Source organism: Schistocerca piceifrons, chromosome 5 (assembly GCF_021461385.2).
Source record: "Schistocerca piceifrons isolate TAMUIC-IGC-003096 chromosome 5, iqSchPice1.1, whole genome shotgun sequence".
NCBI classification, from domain to species: domain Eukaryota; kingdom Metazoa; phylum Arthropoda; class Insecta; order Orthoptera; family Acrididae; genus Schistocerca; species Schistocerca piceifrons.
In genome coordinates this window covers 426,706,207-426,723,375 of record NC_060142.1, presented here as the reverse complement: position 1 = coordinate 426,723,375, position 17,169 = coordinate 426,706,207, and the positions used below count along the sequence as shown (strand labels likewise).

At 43.0% G+C, this 17,169-nt stretch overlaps 1 protein-coding gene across 1 annotated transcript in view; it reads left to right on the top strand.

Annotated features, from left to right (window-relative positions):
• Positions 1 to 17,169, top strand: part of LOC124797819 (urocanate hydratase-like) — a 376,388-nt gene that overhangs the window by 97,273 nt on the left and 261,946 nt on the right. The window contains exon 6 of the mRNA XM_047260847.1: positions 5,386 to 5,529. Within this exon, the coding sequence (XP_047116803.1) occupies positions 5,386 to 5,529 (144 nt within the window). The remainder of the gene's footprint in view (positions 1 to 5,385; positions 5,530 to 17,169) is intronic.

The following is a 17,169-nucleotide window of genomic DNA, read 5'->3' as shown; positions in this document are numbered from 1 at the left end:
CTTACTAATTCTTTGAGGCGTCCTTTCTTGAATATACATTATTCATCATAGTTCTCTGCCGCCTACATCAATTATAGACGTTAGAACAGAACCCTTGTTATTAAATATTGATTTAACTTTTATTTTGTATTTCTGTGTGATTTATTAATTCGCAGTTGAAGCCAACACACAGATTATTTGACTGCTGGACCACAGCTTCAGGTTATTATTTGCAGCGAATTAGCTGTGGAGTGAACAAGCTGAGGTGCACAGCTCGACTCTGTGGTTATACTGAGCTACTCTTTTTAAACAGAGACGTGCTTAGCCCAAGTACCTAAAGTGCGAATAACCATAGGTAAAGCTGCAACTCGTTTGCTCGTATGGGGCGATGTTAGGAAAAGCAACTACACAGCAGTAACCGGTAGGTACTGTCGCAAGTCCCATATGCGCTCGATTAGAGACAGATCTGGTGACTGAGAAGGCCAAGGCCATATGTCAACACTCTGAAGAGCATGTTGGGTTGCAACAGCAGTATGTGGGCGAGGGTTGTCCTGTTGGAAAACATCCCCTGGAATGTTGTTAGGAATGTCAGCACAACAGGTCGAATCACCAGAATGACGTACAAATTTGCAGTGAGGAAGCATGGGATATGCACGAGAATGCTCCTGTTGTCGCACGAAATCGCACCTCAGATTATAACTCCAGGTGTAGGTTCAGTCTAGCACGCAGAGAGGTTTTTTGCAGACCCTCAACTGCCCACCTTCTAACCAACACACGGCCATCTCTGGCACCAAGACAGAACCAGTTTCATCAGAAAACACTAAAGAGGTCCACCCTGCCCTCCAATGAGATCTCGCTTGACACCGCTGAAGTCGCGAATGGCGGTGGTTTGGGGACAGTGGAATGCTTGCTAGAAGTCGTCTGGCTCTGAGCTGTCCTTGAAGTAACCGATTTGTAGCAGTTCGTTGTGTCACTGTGGTGCCAACTACTGCTCAAATTGCTGCTGCAGATGTAGTATTATGTGCCACAGCCATACGCCGAACACGATTGTCTCCCCTCTCGGCAGTGATACGTGGCCGCCCGTAGCCCCGTCTTCTTACGACCGTATATTCCCGTGTCTACAGCTGCCAGCACCATCATGTACAGTGGCTACATTTCTGCCAAGTTTTTCTGCGTTATTCAGAAGGAACATCCAGCTTCTCGCAGCCCTATTACACGACCTCGTTCAAACTCAGCGAAATGTTGAGAATGGCATATTTGTCAGCTTAAAGGTGTTCTTGACTAACATGAAATCATCACGTCCTATCTCAAAAGTAACTAACGCTCACGACCGTTACAGCATGTATTTAAAGCAAAGCTGGCTTGCATCCTAATAGTGGCAGTACTACCGCCACTCGTGTGGGACTGGCGTTAATTTGACTAGACATCATCTTTCAGATCTAGCAACTTTCGTTTATGTCGCATAGCTCTTCGTGGTGTTCCGATTTTTTTTTTCGTCACTGTACATGTGAAATATATGTAATTTGGAGGTACATGGGCAAAGCTATGGATGGGTAAATTGTTCCTCCTAAACGACTGGACCTTTTTCAACCTAATTTGGTACACTCGTTAGTTACTATCTGGAAAGAAGTATTGTGGGAGAAGAACTAGCAACCTGGTATAGAGTGGGGGTGATAACGTGGAGAGGAAAGGGGATAAGATGAGATGGACAGACAGAGAATGGGGAGGGTAGCTAGATAGAGACAGATAGGGAGGGGGAGAAGACGGAACAAAGAGAAGGAATGGCGAAACTGACAGAGAAAGGGAAGAGAAGATGCACACAGAGGGAGTGAGATGGAGGAGATGGACAAGGAGTAGGAGAGGAGGAGTTGTACAGAGATAGGACTGACGAGAATATGGGCAGAGAGAGGAGAGAGGAGGAGTTATAGAGCGAGAAGAGAGGAGGAGGAGGACACGATGGACAAGGGGAGGATGAAGGAGGAGTTGGAGAGAGGGAGGGTGGAGGAGGTCGTGGACTAATAGAAGATTGGGATTAATACGTATCCGGGCAACGGTGGGTACTCAGATACTAATGAATAAACATCAACCCAAAATATAGAGGGTTTCCAAAAATCCGTTAACAATTGAAAATTCAATACTTAGCGGTATAATATAGGTAGAGGTGCTTGAAATGTCACCTGGTTTTATTGTAACCAAAATTAATAACAGATAGTGCTTTATATGATACAAAAGCAATAATTTGCATAACAGCTGATTTTTATCAAAGACGAGTTCTTCATAATAAATATTCATCATATCGGCCATCATTCGTCAATAATACCTGTAGCCTAGGGAATGTTGTGGACTGCACTGTATAACTTATGAGTACGTATGATGAGAAATCGCGATCGGGAGTTTCTTTAAGCTTCCGTAACGAGGTCGGTCGATCGTGGTAAACTTGCGATTTCAGGTTACTTCACAACCATTAATCATATGGATTGACGTCGGGGAACCTAGAGGCCAAGCTTGAGTGACGTGGTGGCTCAGCCCGCGATCCTCGCCGAACGATGTGCGCAAGAGGTCTTTGTCACGTCTTATGCTCCAGGAGGTGTTTATCAGTCAGGCTAGAAATGATCTGACTCTCTCTCTCTCTCTCTCTCTCTGTCACTAAAGCTCATTTTATGCATGATTCTTTGGCGGCGGCGCTGACGTGTTACTGTAAAGCTCCATGTGTTGGGTCCGGAGCTCGGTGTCTAGCGGCTAGCGTTCCTGCCTCTAGGTCCCGGTGTCCAGGGTTCGATTACCGACAGGGTTGCGGATTTCTCTGTCCGGGGAATGGGTGTTTGTGTTGTCATTTCAGCACCATTCGTGAACTTGACGAGATTGGGCTGTGTAAATACTGGGACGTTGTACGGGCGCTGATAACTGCGCGCCGGCCGATGTGACCGAGCGGCTCTAGGCGCTTCAGTCTGGAACCGCGCGACCGCTACGGTCGCAGGTTCGAATCCTGCCTCGTGCATGGATGTGTGTGATGTCCCTAGGTTAGTTAGGTTTAAGTAGTTCTAAGTTCTAGGGGACTGATGACCTCAGATGTTAAGTCCGATAGTGCTAAGAGCCATTTGAACCATTTGATAACCGCGCAGTTGAGCGCCACACAAACCAAACACCATCATCGTCCATGTGTTGGCCTTTTTTTTGCATTTGTTTTTGATTTCAATAAAACCCGTGCCATTTCAAGCCTACATTATGCCTTGAATTAGAACATTTTCAAATGTTAACGGACTGTTGGGCACCATGTGTGAAAGTTACGTTCATCTGCATCTACATCTACGTGATTACTCTGTTAGTCACAATAAAGTGCCTGGCAGAGGGTTCAATGAACCACCTTCAAGCTGTTTCTCTACCGTTCCACTCTCGAACAGCACGCGGGAAAAACGAGTACTTATATTTTTCTGTGCGAGCCCTGATTTCTCTTATTTTATCGTGATGATCATTTCTCCCTAATGTTTTTGCAATCGGAGGATAAACCTGGTGATTGAAATTTCATGAGAAGATCCCGTCGCAACGAAAAACGCCTTTGTTTTAATGATTGCCACTCCAGCTCACGTATCATGTCTCTGGCACTATCTCCTCCAATTCGCGATAATACAAAACGAGCTGTCATTATTTGAACTTTTTCGATGTCATCCGTCAGTCTCACCTGATGCGCACCTCACTCCGCACAGCAATACTCCAGAATAGTGGTGTAAGCAGTGTCTTTAGTAGACCTGTTGCACCTTCTAAGTGTTCTGCCAATTATCACTAGAGGGGAAAATAATAATGTTATGCATAATCCTAGGTATAATGTTATGTACATTTACGCCTTGTGGTAAGTCAGTATTGGAATGAATATGTAATTATTTGTATACTGTATCTATACATTTCAAAACGTGTTGTTAAGTAAATTTGGCTGTTACGCTACAGTCAGATTTCATCCGTTTTTCTAATACAGGCTTATTACAAATGATTGAAGCGATTTCACAGCTCTACAATAACTTTATTATTTGAGATATTTTCACAATGCTTTGCACACACATACAAAAACTCAAAAAGTTTTTTTAGGCATACACAAATGTTCGATATGTGCCCCTTTAGTGATTCGGCAGACATCAAGCCGATAATCAAGTTCCTCCCACACTCGGCGCAGCATGTCCCCATCAATGAGGTCGAAAGCATCGTTGATGCGAGCTCGCTGCTCTGGCACGTTTCTTGATAGAGGAGGTTTAAAAACTGAATCTTTCACATAACCCCACAGAAAGAAATCGCATGGGGTTAAGTCGGGAGAGCGTGGAGGCCATGACATGAATTGCTGATCATGATCTCCACCACGACCGATCCATCGGTTTTCCAATCTCCTGTTTAAGAAATGCCGAACATCATGATGGAAGTACGGTGGAGCACCATCCTGTTGAAAGATGAAGTCGGCGCTGTCCGTCGCCAGTTGTGCCATGTGCCAATTTTCGAGCATGTCCCGATACACGTGTCCTGTAACGTTTTTTTCGCAGAAGAAAAAGGGGCCGTAAACTTTAAACCGTGAGATTGCACAAAACACGTTAACTTTTGGTGAGCTGCGAATTTGCTGCACGAATGCGTGAGGATTCTCTACCGCCCAGATTCGCACATTGTGTCTTTTCACTTCACCATTAAGAAAAAATGTTGCTTCATCACTGAAAACAAGTTTCGCACTGAACGCATCCTCTTCCATGAGCTGTTGCAACCGCGCCGAAAATTGAAAGCGTTTGACTTTGTCATCCGGTGTCAGGGCTTGTAGCAATTGTAAACGGTAAGGCTTCTGCTTTAGCCTTTTCCGTAAGATTTTCCAAACCGTCGGCTGTGGTACGTTTAGCTCCCTGCTTGTTTTATTCGTCGACTTCCGCCGGCTACGCGTGAAACTTGCCCGCACGCGTTCAACCGTTTCTTCGCTCACTGCAGGCCGACCCGTTGATTTCCCCTTACAGAGGCATCCAGAAGCTTTAAACTGCGCATACCATCGCCAAATGGAGTTAGCAGTTGGTGGATCTTTGTTGAACTTCGTCCTGAAGTGTCGTTGCACTGTTATGACTGACTGATGTGAGTGCATTTCACACACGACATACGCTTTCTCGGCTCCTGTCGCCATTTTGTCTCACTGCGCTCTCGAGCGCAGAAACCTGAAGTGCGGCTTCAGCCGAACAAAACTTTATGAGTTTTTCTACGTATTTGTAGTGTGTCGTGACCATATGTCAATGAATGGAGCTACAGTGAATTTATGAAATCGCTTCAATCATTTGTAATAGCCCTGTACAACTATGTTATGAATAAGGAACCGGGCAAGACCCAGTAACGAGCTTGCCGCACTGAAGTACTCGGTGTAACCAAACAAGTGTGCACGGCCGTGGTGTTTTGCAGATCACGCTGATGAGCGCTGGCCGCAAGTACCTGGGCTGCGACAGCCTGGCGGGCAAGGTGTTCGTGACGGCCGGCCTGGGCGGCATGAGCGGCGCGCAGGCCAAGGCCGCCGTCATCGCCGGCTGCGTCGGCGTCATCGCAGAGGTACGGCCGCGGCCGCGCCCCACCGCTCACCTCACGCTCCACGCCCAGCCTGAAGGCGCCGCTTACCGTTACACAGCTCCTATAAAATTTCTTATCCATCTGGGACAATATAGGGCAATATCCTCACCTCTTAACCATTTTGCCTACATGAATACACGTAAAACTGCACACCCCATCTGCTATGCCAATGGGTATCCCCCGCCCGCAGTATCTCCCAAATCCTTGAGCACTGTACCCACTGTCTTGCTTTCTGCATTCGTTTACCTCCTATATAAAAATTCTTAACCTGCTCCCACCACTTCTCCCTCCCTGATCAGAGACGTCGAACACCCCCGTATGTGATATTAGTCGTACAAACTAAAGGTCACCAAGATATTGTTTCTCTTATAATTTCCAATCCCTGTATGCTACCAGTTCTATACCAGCACCTCCCATCAATCCCACACGTATACTTTTTCCATATGCTCTCATAATTTTAACATATACCTCCTAAGAGAATGCACCCATACAGATGCCCCCCAACCTCCACCCCCGCCCCTTGAATTCCGGTGTAACCCATTCCTTATCCACCTCAACATCAGGGCCCTCGCTTCCCCTCGCACCCTGTCCTATTCCTGTCTCCTCATAATCATGACGTGATCCATTCTAGTTACACACATCGCGAATCCAACGACTCTCTCTCATGAACTTTCCCACATCACACCCATGCCCAAATGCCAATCCTCGTGTTGTATTAAAACCTCACGCCTAAACCACCGCCGCGCGGGGTAGCCGCGCGGTCTCAGGCGTCGTGTCATAGTCCGGGAGGCTCTCCCGTCGGAGGTTCGAGTCCTCCCTCGGGCATGGGTGTGTGTGCGTGTGCGTGTGCGTGTGTGTGTGTGTGTGTGTGTGTGTGTGTGTGTGTGTGTGTGTGTGTGTGTGTGTATGTGTGTTTTCCTTAGCGTAAGTTAGATTAAGTGGTGCGTAAGCTTAGGGACCGATGACCTCAGCAGTTTGGTCCCGTATGACCTTACCACAAATTTTCAATTTTTCCTAAACCACCAGAACCACTCAATTTCTCCGTTCCCAAATTATCACCTCCCAGAACAGGCTATGCTATTTATAGTGCAAAGAAGTGCTTTGTCAGTTGGTTTGTTTTTTCATTACTTCTTTAAAATAATAATAATAATAATAAATACAATGTGAAATCATTTTAATAATTTTTAAAAGACTGTCAGTATTTTACATGTTTAATATTTTAATCTAGTATTATACAAATAGTTGTAGCTGGAGAGCGCCGTTCTCGTGATGCCTTCCTACCTCGCAGCATTCCATGCGGGGTTTTGCAATTAACGTTAATTTATTATAGTCGTCCGCAGTAGGACAAGTAATGCATTGCCATGGATGACTTCACAAGGCCGGCCGAGCCGGTGTGGCCGAGCGGTTCTAGGCGCTTCAGTCTGGAACCGTGCGACCTCGACGGTCGCAGGTTCCAATCCTGCTTTGGGCATGGATGTGTGTGATGTCCTTAGGTTAGTTAGGTTTAAGGGGCTCCGGAAAGGCTCAAAATCATGAAAAGTTCAATTTTTACTTTTTTGCGTTTTCTGAATCTGCAGACTATTACCTTTTAATTGATATATAATTTATTCTATTCCGAAGACTACAACTATTTTTAAATTTTTTTTGAAATGTGTTCTACATGGGCGTGACCCACTGTGGCGCTGTTAAACTGCTGTCAAATGGTGTTATTATTAACGTCCGTGTTCATCAGTTACATTTTAGTGATTTGAGATAAAGTATGTGTTGTGGCTAACCTATGATGGTTCAATATATATCGCTGGTGTGATTGTCGATTGTTTCATGTTTATTTACTCTGTCGTTATCTCGAAAATATTCGTAATCAAACCTGTTTCTTGAGTCTCTGTTTTGTTGAAGTATAATAATGAGTAAAAGTAAAGTTATTAGAAATCCTCTGAAGGCTTTTAAGAAAAGGAGAAATGTTGGAAAGCCAAAGGTGCAAGGTATTTAGAAATATGGGAACGAAGATAGGTTCTAACATGGTACGAGCGATGCTTGCTTTAGACAAGGAACGCCTTCGGGCTGCAGACAGGGCTGTAAAGAGTCTAGAAATACAAGCAAGAGTAAACAGGAGGAGGAACAAGAGGAAGCTGGAGGAGGAGTTTGCAGAGGATGAAGATAATCCATCCTATGGACCTGGAATGCACTAAAAAGTTAATCCAATCTTTGTCGCTCGATTCCCAAAACTTTTATTTTCTCATACTAATTACATGTTTTCTAAGGATATTCCAAACATATTTGTTTCAAACTTTCAGTAAATTTTACACAGTACCTTCTGCATAATTTAACACAGCCTTTTTCCAAAAAACTGTATATTTTTAAATATATAAATAAAAAATTGCAAAAAAATGTTGTGAATTTTCATTACAATTGAAAAAAAATCATCTTTAATAACTGAACTAAAATTTTGTAAAATCCCTGTGTTAAGTTGTAGCCCATATTCCAATAAATAATCTGTAAAAAGTTCAACTTCCTACCTCAAATACTTTGTGAGGAAAGATGTAATTTATAAGCGTTATTTTAACATTGCAAGTATAGGGCGTTCCGGAGGCCCTTAAGTAGTTCTAAGTTCTAGGGGACTGGTGACTTCAGATATTAAGACCCACAGTGCTCAGAGCCATTTGAACCATTTAACTTCACAAGAGCACCTCCTATAAACACGTGTTCGTATGTCATATGTCGGAACGTATGCTTTGCAGGACCCATGCTAATAAGACATTTTTGAATTGTTTTGATGCATAGTATCATCCGATGAAATTGTGGATAGTTTTCTTAACACCCTGTATACAGGGTGGTCCACTGACTGCGACCGGGCCAAATATCTCACAAAATAAGCGTCAAACGAGAAAACTACAAACGAACGAAACTTGCCTAGCTTGAAGGGGGAAACCAGATGGCGCTATCTTTGGCCTTCTAGATGGCGCTGCCATACGTCAAACGGATATTAACTGCGTTTTTTTAAAATGGGAACCACCATTTTTATTACATATTCATGTAATACGTAAAGAAATATGAATGCTTTAGTTGGGCCACTTTTTTCGCTTTGTGATAGATGGAGCTGTAATAGTCACAAACATATGGCTCACAATTTAAGACGAACACTTCGTAACAGGTAGATTTTTTTAAAATTAAAATACAGAACGTAGGTACGTTTGGACATTTCATTTCGGTTGTTCCAATGTGGTACATGTACCTTTGTGAACTTATCATCTGTGAGAACGCATGCTGTTACAGCGTGATTACCTGTAAATACCACATTAATGCAATAAATGCTCAAAATAATGTCCGTCAACGTCAATGCATTTGGCAATACGTGTAACGACATTCCTCTAAACAGCGAGTATTTCGCCATCCTTAATGTTCGCACATGCATTGACAATGCGCTGACGCATGTCAGGCGTTGTCGGTGGATCACGGTAGCAAATATCCTTCAACTTTCCCCACAGAAAGAAATCCAGGGACATCAGATCCGGTGAACGTGCGGGCCATGGTATGGTGCTTCGACGACCAATCCACGTGTCATGAAATATACTATTCAATACCGCTTCAACCGCACGCGAGCTATGTGCCGGACATCCATCATGTTGGAAGTACATCGCCATTCTGTCATGCAGTGAAACATCTTGTAGTAACATCGGTAGAACATTACGCAGGAAATCAGCGTACATTGCACCATTTAGATTGCTATCGATAAAATGGGGGCCAATTATCCTTCCTCCCATAATGCCGCACCATACATTAACCCGCCAAGGTCACTGATGTTCCACTTGTCGCAGCCATCGTGAATATTCCGTTGCCAAAATAGTGCATATTACGCCAGTTTACGTTACCGCTGTTGGTGAATGGCGCTTCGTCGCTAAATAGAACGCCCGCAAAAAATCTGTCATCGTCCCGTAATTTCTCTTGTGCCCAGTGGCAGAACTGTACACGACGTTCAAAGTCGTCACCATGCAATTCCTGGTGCATAGAAATATGGTACGGGTGCAATCGATGTTGATGTAGCATTCTCAACACCGACGTTTTCCAGATTCCCGATTCTCGCACAATTTGTCTGCTACCGATGTGCGGATTAGCCGTGAAAACAGCTAAAACACCTACTTTGACATCATCATTTGTTGCAGGTCGTGGTTGACGTTTCAGATGTGGTTGAACACTTACTGCTTCCTTAAATAACGTAACTATCCGGCGAACGGTCCGGACACTTGGATGATGTCGTCCAGGATACCGAACAGCATACATAGCACACCCCCGTTGGGCATTTTGATCACAATAGCCATACATCAAGACGATATCGACCTTTTCCGCAATTGGTAAACGGTCCATTTTAACATAGGTAATGTATCACGAATCAGATACTGTCCGCACTGGTGGAATGTTACGTGATACCACGTACTTATACGTTTGTGACTATTACAGCGCCATCTATCACAAAGCGAAAAGAATGGTCCAACTAAAACATTCATATTTCTTTAGGTACTACCCGAATATGTAATAAAAAATGGGGGTTTCTATATAAAAAAACGCAGTTGATATCCGTTTGATCTATGGCAGCTCCATCTAACGGGCCAACCATAGCGCCATCTGATTTCCCCCTTCAAGCTAGACGAGTTTTGTTCTTTGTAGTCAGTGTCTTTCTGTCGCACTGCCCCTCCCCCCGCTATCACCAGGCAGTGAGCTTCAGCTATTGTCCTTCCGTTCACAGTACCTCTTCGCTCTGTGCTGTTCACGTGTTGTTGTTACTAGTGCTTTAAAGTATTCTTGTCTTGTGAAGTTGTTTTATGGACAATGGACATGGGCTACCAGGGGACGTATAAACTCGCCAGATTGCTTCTGCTACATTTGTGGTAACTATACCGTTAAAAAGCAACGAAGAAACATTTCTGACTTTGTTGAAAAAGTATATTTCGCCTATTTTGGTATAAAGTTAGGCGATCAAGTAAGCCTTGGGCCCCGTACAAAGTTTGTTCAGTGTGTGTTGAAGAACTGGGGCAATGGTTTCAACGTAAAAAGCAGTCCTTACGTTTTGGAATACCAATGGTTTGGAGGGAGCCCAAAAACCATAGTGATGACTGCTATTTTTGTTCTTGCAACGTTCGAGGTTTCAATTGAAAAACAATAAGGATATTTCTTACCCTAACATTAAATCAGCCATCCGCTCTGTTCCTCGTGGACCTGAAGTACCAATACCCTCTCCTCCAGATTCTTTGCATGATACAGATGATCACGAGCCAATGGCTCAGCAAGGTGATAACGAAGAAGACAGAGATTGCTACGATTCTGGCACAACCGATCCTATTCCATTCTCACAATCTGAACTGGTCGATATAATTAGAGACCTAGGCCTTTCTAAAGACTCGGCAGAGGTTTTACGATCTAGATTGAAAGATAAACATATATTGGCTCCGAGTATATCCTTTTCTTGGTATCGATCGAGGGAAAAGGAGTTTGTATCTTTCTTCTCTCAAGAAGGTGACCTGGTGTTTTGCATTAATGTTCCTGGACTTATGGCACGTTTCAAAGTAGAATATGCTCCTAATGAGTGGAGACTTATTATTGATTCTTCAAAAAGAAGCCTTAAAGCAGTACTTCTACACAATGTCAATAAGTATCCTTCTATACCAGTTGTACACTCGGTTCACTTAAAAGAATGTTACGAAAGCCTCGAAATGGTTTTAAGCAAACTCTGCTATTCAGACCACAAATGGACACTATGTGGTGATTTAAAAGTTATTTCAATGCTGCTTGGTCAACAAAGTGGCTATACAAAGTTCCCTTGCTTTCTCTGTGAATGGGGCACTAGAAACAGAAAACAACACTATATAAAAAAAAGCTTGGCCCTTGAGAAAAACCTTACTGACAGCCGTTAAAAATGTTGAGAGGGACAGCCTTGTGGATCCCAAAAACGTGTTACTTCCACCACTTCACATTGAGGCTGATGAAACAATTTGTTAAGGCATTGCCAAAAGAAGGGGAGTGTTTCAGATATCTTTGTGGACAGTTTCCTGATTTATCCGAGGGAAAGGTTAAGGAAAGAATCTTTGTCGGACCAGGCATTAGAAAACTACTGACAGATCCCAACTTTGTGGACATAATGGAAACAAAACAAAAAGCAGCATGGCCATGTTTTAACAATCGTCGCAGACATGATCGACAACTTTAAGAAGCTAGGCTGTAACATGAGCATTAAAATTCATTTTCTCCACTCACATCTTGACCACTTCCCTGCAAACCTTGGTGATGTAAGTGAGGAGCAGGACGAAAGATCCCACCAAGACATCAAAGAAATGGAAAGAAGATATCAAGGAAGATGGAACTTCAACATGATAGCGGGCTACTGCTGGATGATAAAAAGAGATGATCCTCAACGAGTCCACAGCTGGAAAAGCAATAAAAGAAGCTTCGACAGAAATCGAAAGCGTTATTATAAGGACTTATGAGCTTAAAGAGAAATGGAAGTGTACTGGGAATGTAGTTTAGAACATGATTTATAAATTAAATAAAATTGTGTAACGTTAGAAAAAATGTCATATATTGCTTAAATTTTGTTATTATACCCAAAAATACTCCCTTTTTTGTGAGAAAACCTGACGCGATAGAAAAAAATGGATTGCAATTTTTGAAACCAGTGCTGAAAAGTACATAAAAGTCAGTTATCAAATGTCAAACAACTTCCAAAAAATAATTTTTTGCAGACCTGTCTTATCAATGCTAGAAGCTGTGCTTCTCAGTTTTAGGGTGATGTGTCCTGGAGATGGCTAATTTAATGACCGATGTGTTTCTGTCCGACCCAGAACCTCTCTTCTCAGTCGGATTAGATTAAGCCTCTCCTTTTTCCATCAACACCCAATTCGGCCGGGTGGTTCTTAAGCGGCGGAGTACTCGAGCGGCCGTAAGCCACGCCTGTCTGCGCTGTCACCTGCCCTCGCGCGGTGGCCCGTGAAAGCAGCCTTGTTGCTGTGAGCCTCTTAGACAATAACAGGCTGTATCTTGTCTCCTACAATCTTCAGTTTTCCAGTTCCTCTCGCTATATAGGTACACCGCTGAGAAACACTGGTCACGGTGACTGCGCCGTCTCGGCAACACAGTCACTGGTACGGTACGTCTGTATCTCTGAAAAATAAATGTGGAGCAACGCGGGACAAACAATAAAATGAAAAGAGAATGTGGAGTAATATCAGACAGAGACTGATTTAGAAACATGTGAAAACGTGGACGGCTGCTTGGTTCAGCCCGTCAGAAGCGAAGCACAAAATTAAATTCTAGATTAATTATACGCCGGTGCTTCCGAGTACGTAGTACAAGGCTGCGCTTACGAACGGGAAATTCAGATATGATGTTGATAAGCCTGTTCTACCAATAGTTCATAGAGTACGATATCTCCGAAGTGGCTTCGTTATTTAGTAGCAATTAAGCAGTGGAGTAGATGTAGAACGTGCTTTCACTGTGAAAAAGGATTTTAATCAGGACAGTCGTATGTTTGCTGCAAAAATGGTAATTCTGGAGCCGTTAATGTTGTGTCCTGTGAGCTCATGCTACGAGCACCTGTGCGAGTAACTTCTAAGAGTCGAGTTCACTTTTACAAGACAGGTTCCTGAGTTGTTCCGAACGACACGAAGCCCAGAAAATACTCGGGGTGTGCGGTTTACCATCGTGAGAACCCACTGCCGCAGCTACTGTTGTATTAATAAACGGACAAGAAGTACTCTGTTAATTAATACTACGTGCAGAATTAATATACTGTTTATAAATTGAAGATCCTTTGCTGCGTACGCAGTTTTCAGAATTTTTGTTTGCTTGGGCTAACGGTGTTGCCAATTTTCTTCAACAATGTGTAGGTGTTAGACCGAGACCATAGCACCTTATAATCGTTTCTAAGAATAGGTAGATTGTCTTCAACCTCACTAGCGATATTACGTATCACCTACGTTACGGTGTATGCGTGCCATGTAGTCATGGAGTCATCAAGCGCTTGGTATGGTAGCTATTTACTATAATAGCATGTGCTCATCATTGTCAGTCGCAAGACACAAATGAATTCTTAACATATTTCGCTGAGGAAACAAGAGGAACCAAACATCAGACTCTTATTACATCCCAAGAAAGCGCAAAGGTGGTTCGCAATGTTTTGGATAACACTTACTATTAGCACAATCCAACATATACAGTCACGACACTCTGGTGCAAAAGTTGTTAACGTTTGACACCTGCAGAGATACTAACGCTTCAAGCAGTGATAGCTGACAGACACATGAGCTGTTAGGAAAATCTTCGTTTTTAATTATTTTCTACTCAATTAATGAAACATTTGTTACACATCTGCGTTCTGTGAGCTAGTAAATTACCAAAAGAGATGAATTATCGTATAACACGTGTGAAAAGAGCCAAATCACACTACCTCAATGACATAAGCCAAAACTTATTCATGAGTAAATTCCTTCGAATATGTGTATATTAGCAGTTTACCCCGCCGAAAACAAGAAAATATAAACACTTATTTCAGGCACACATTTCTGGACAGTTAAGTATTTTCATGTATTCTAATTATTCGCCCATTCTTAGACTTCACTCGACTTTCTAATACGTGAATATTTCTGTAAATATAACTACTTTTGAAACTTCCTGGCAGATTAAAACTGTGTGCCGGACCGAGACTCGAACTCGGGACCATTGCCTTTCGCGGGCTAGTGCTCTACCACTTTTTTTTAAATTCTTTGTTGATCGAATTTTGTTCTATTTTGTTCGTTGTATATGTTGGCTGCGGACGTCTCATGACACCCGTTCAGGTTGTTCGTTGATCCGTTCACTCAGTTTTTTTATTACAGAGGGTAGCTAACCATCTGACCGAACACGCTGAGCTACCGTACCGGCATCACTGAGCTACCCAAGCACGACTCACGCCCCGTCCTCCCAGCTTTACTTCTGCCAGTATCTCGTCTCCTACCTTCCAAACTTTACAGAAGCTCTCCTGCGAACCCTGCAGAACTAGCACTCCTGAAAGAAAGGATATTGTGGAGATATGGCTTAGCCACAGCCTGGGGGATGTTTCCAGAATGAGATTTTCACTCTGCAGCGGAGTGTGCGCTGATATGAAACTTCCTGGCAGATTAAAACTGTGTACCGGACCGAGGCTCGAACTCGGGACCATTGCCTTTCGCGGGCAAGTTCGAGTCTCGGTCCGGCACACAGTTTTAATCTGCCAGGAAGTTTCATATCAGCGCACACTCCTCTGCAGAGTGAAAATCTCATTCTGGTAACTACTTTTGCTCCAAAAGAGAATTTGTTGAAGATTCGTAGCGTATGTGGCTCAAATTTAGCAACAACTGAGGAATTGGGTTCTTCTGTGTTGCGAAACGGTTTTATTGCTTTTGATTTTGATGATTTATTATCACGTCTGTGTGGTTTTCCCTCAAGCAACAAGTGTGGTAGCGTATTTGGTACGTTAAATAATGTAGGTATTACATTCCATATAGGTTTCCTACGCTCCACATTCACTGATTTGGCTGAAAGTGTAGCGAACAAAACTCCGATTTTCTGGGTAGATATACGACGTCTTCCTGCAAGAGGTCAGGTCTTCTGGGGTTCACTTGATTTTTTTTACTAAAGGAAAAGACATTATTCAATAAATATCTGTACTTTACAAGAGAATCGTGGATAAATGATCATATTCTGTACCGTTACGTACCTCCCAAGATACTTAAGAAATTACACAATGACAAATGTGGTGCAATTTTTCAGTTATTGTCGATTTTTATAGCACTACATATACTCCCTTTTGTAAAAATTATGTTACAAATCAATATAAACGTTAGTACTAGCACTCATACGATATCATATTGAGAAGTGACAATTGCTCACATGCTTTCCGCTTAGTGCGCTGCTATCGCTGTAACAAAACCGAGTGGAGTGTCGCGACTTCTCTTGTTACTGTGCCGTAAGGCAATAACAGCGTAACGTCTTCATTTTTCAGCAATCGTCGCCGTGGGTTATCATCAGCGTATGAAGCCCAGGATCCGATGTAGTTCTGATTTCCATCTTGAACGACATGTTGGTTGAGGAAACGTATCTTACCATCCTCAGTCTGTCAAATCCTTCATCACTGTCATGGCTTGGACACCGCCTGAGTACAGCATTTACTCGCCTAAGGACGTCCTTCACTCTGTGTACACGGAGAAGATCAGTGTATTTCCTGACAGCACGCGACGAAAGTATTCCTATGTTGCTCATCGACTCAGCTCAGTTTAGTAATGTGAACGAAAAAATGGTTCAAATGGCTCTGAGAACTATGGGACTTAACATCTGAGTTCATCAGTCCCCTAGAACTTAGAAATACTTAAACCTAACTAACCTAAGGACATCGCACACATCCATGCCCAGGCAGGATTCTAAACTGCGACCGTAGCGGTAGCGCGGTTCCAGACTGAAGCGCCTAGAACCGCTCGGCCACACTGGCCGGCTGAACGAAAAAATCAGTGGATGGAACCTTTCGACGTTGCATATGGCATCGTGTCATTTTAGCTTGTTCCGGTCCTACGAGAGACATTCAATCACTGCAAACGACCAAACGTCGATGCCTCCCTGTAAAAGACTTGCAACCCCTCTTGTTTTCATGTCTTCACTTCGTTTCTCTACCCTACTATAGGATCCCAAACCCTCAAATTCTCATCCGTGTTCGCGTGGTTTATGTGTTCAGCTATTTCATTACACTCACTCCGTGCTCATTGTACTACTCTCAACAGAGGTTAAATCCTTTTTTTCTTACATCTGCGGAGTTAGGGTTAGTTTTAATACTAAAAGCACCACTTTTCTCTACTGTCACCCCCTTTCCTGTCTCTTATGTATCTCTTGTGCAGCCATTCTTATTTAAATGCACTCTGTGATCATATCGTCTCTAACCAACTTCTATCGTTGACTGGTAATCTGATTTTTTAAATTATTGTATTTCTTTTTTATCGATAAAGTTCATTATTTTCTGGACCACCAATAGCATTTCTCTCCTTTTTTTCCCACTCTACCTGTTATGTTCTGCCCATCTTTATTCATTTCCTTCTTTATTAGATTTTACTCTTTTTTTACTGCGATTTTTCGTTAAGCCACGCGTCAGCATCGTCGTCTAATTGTATTCTACATTTTCAGTATTCCACTTCCTCTTCTGTATCTCTTATCCATTCTTTCGAATTTTACTCTAATGTTTATCACTACTGCAGCATGAACTTATGTCTATATAGGTATGCGTTATCCTCCAGATTATTTCCCAATGTTTTTGAAAAACATCATGTTTACGCCAGTAACTGTTAAACTTTCTATTTCCACTATCGCAATTTCGGCCTTAGGCCATTATCAAGTGCAGATTTTTGGCTTTAAGCCATGTCAACTTTATACACGCTGACGCAATGCATATGTCGTTGTCGTTTGCTGTTATATACATATACACTCCAGGAAATTGAAATAAGAACACCGTGAATTCATTGTCCCAGGAAGGGGAAACTTTATTGACACATTCCTGGGGTCAGATATATCACATGATCACACTGACAGAACCACAGGCACATAGACACAGGCAACAGAGCATGCACAATGTCGGCA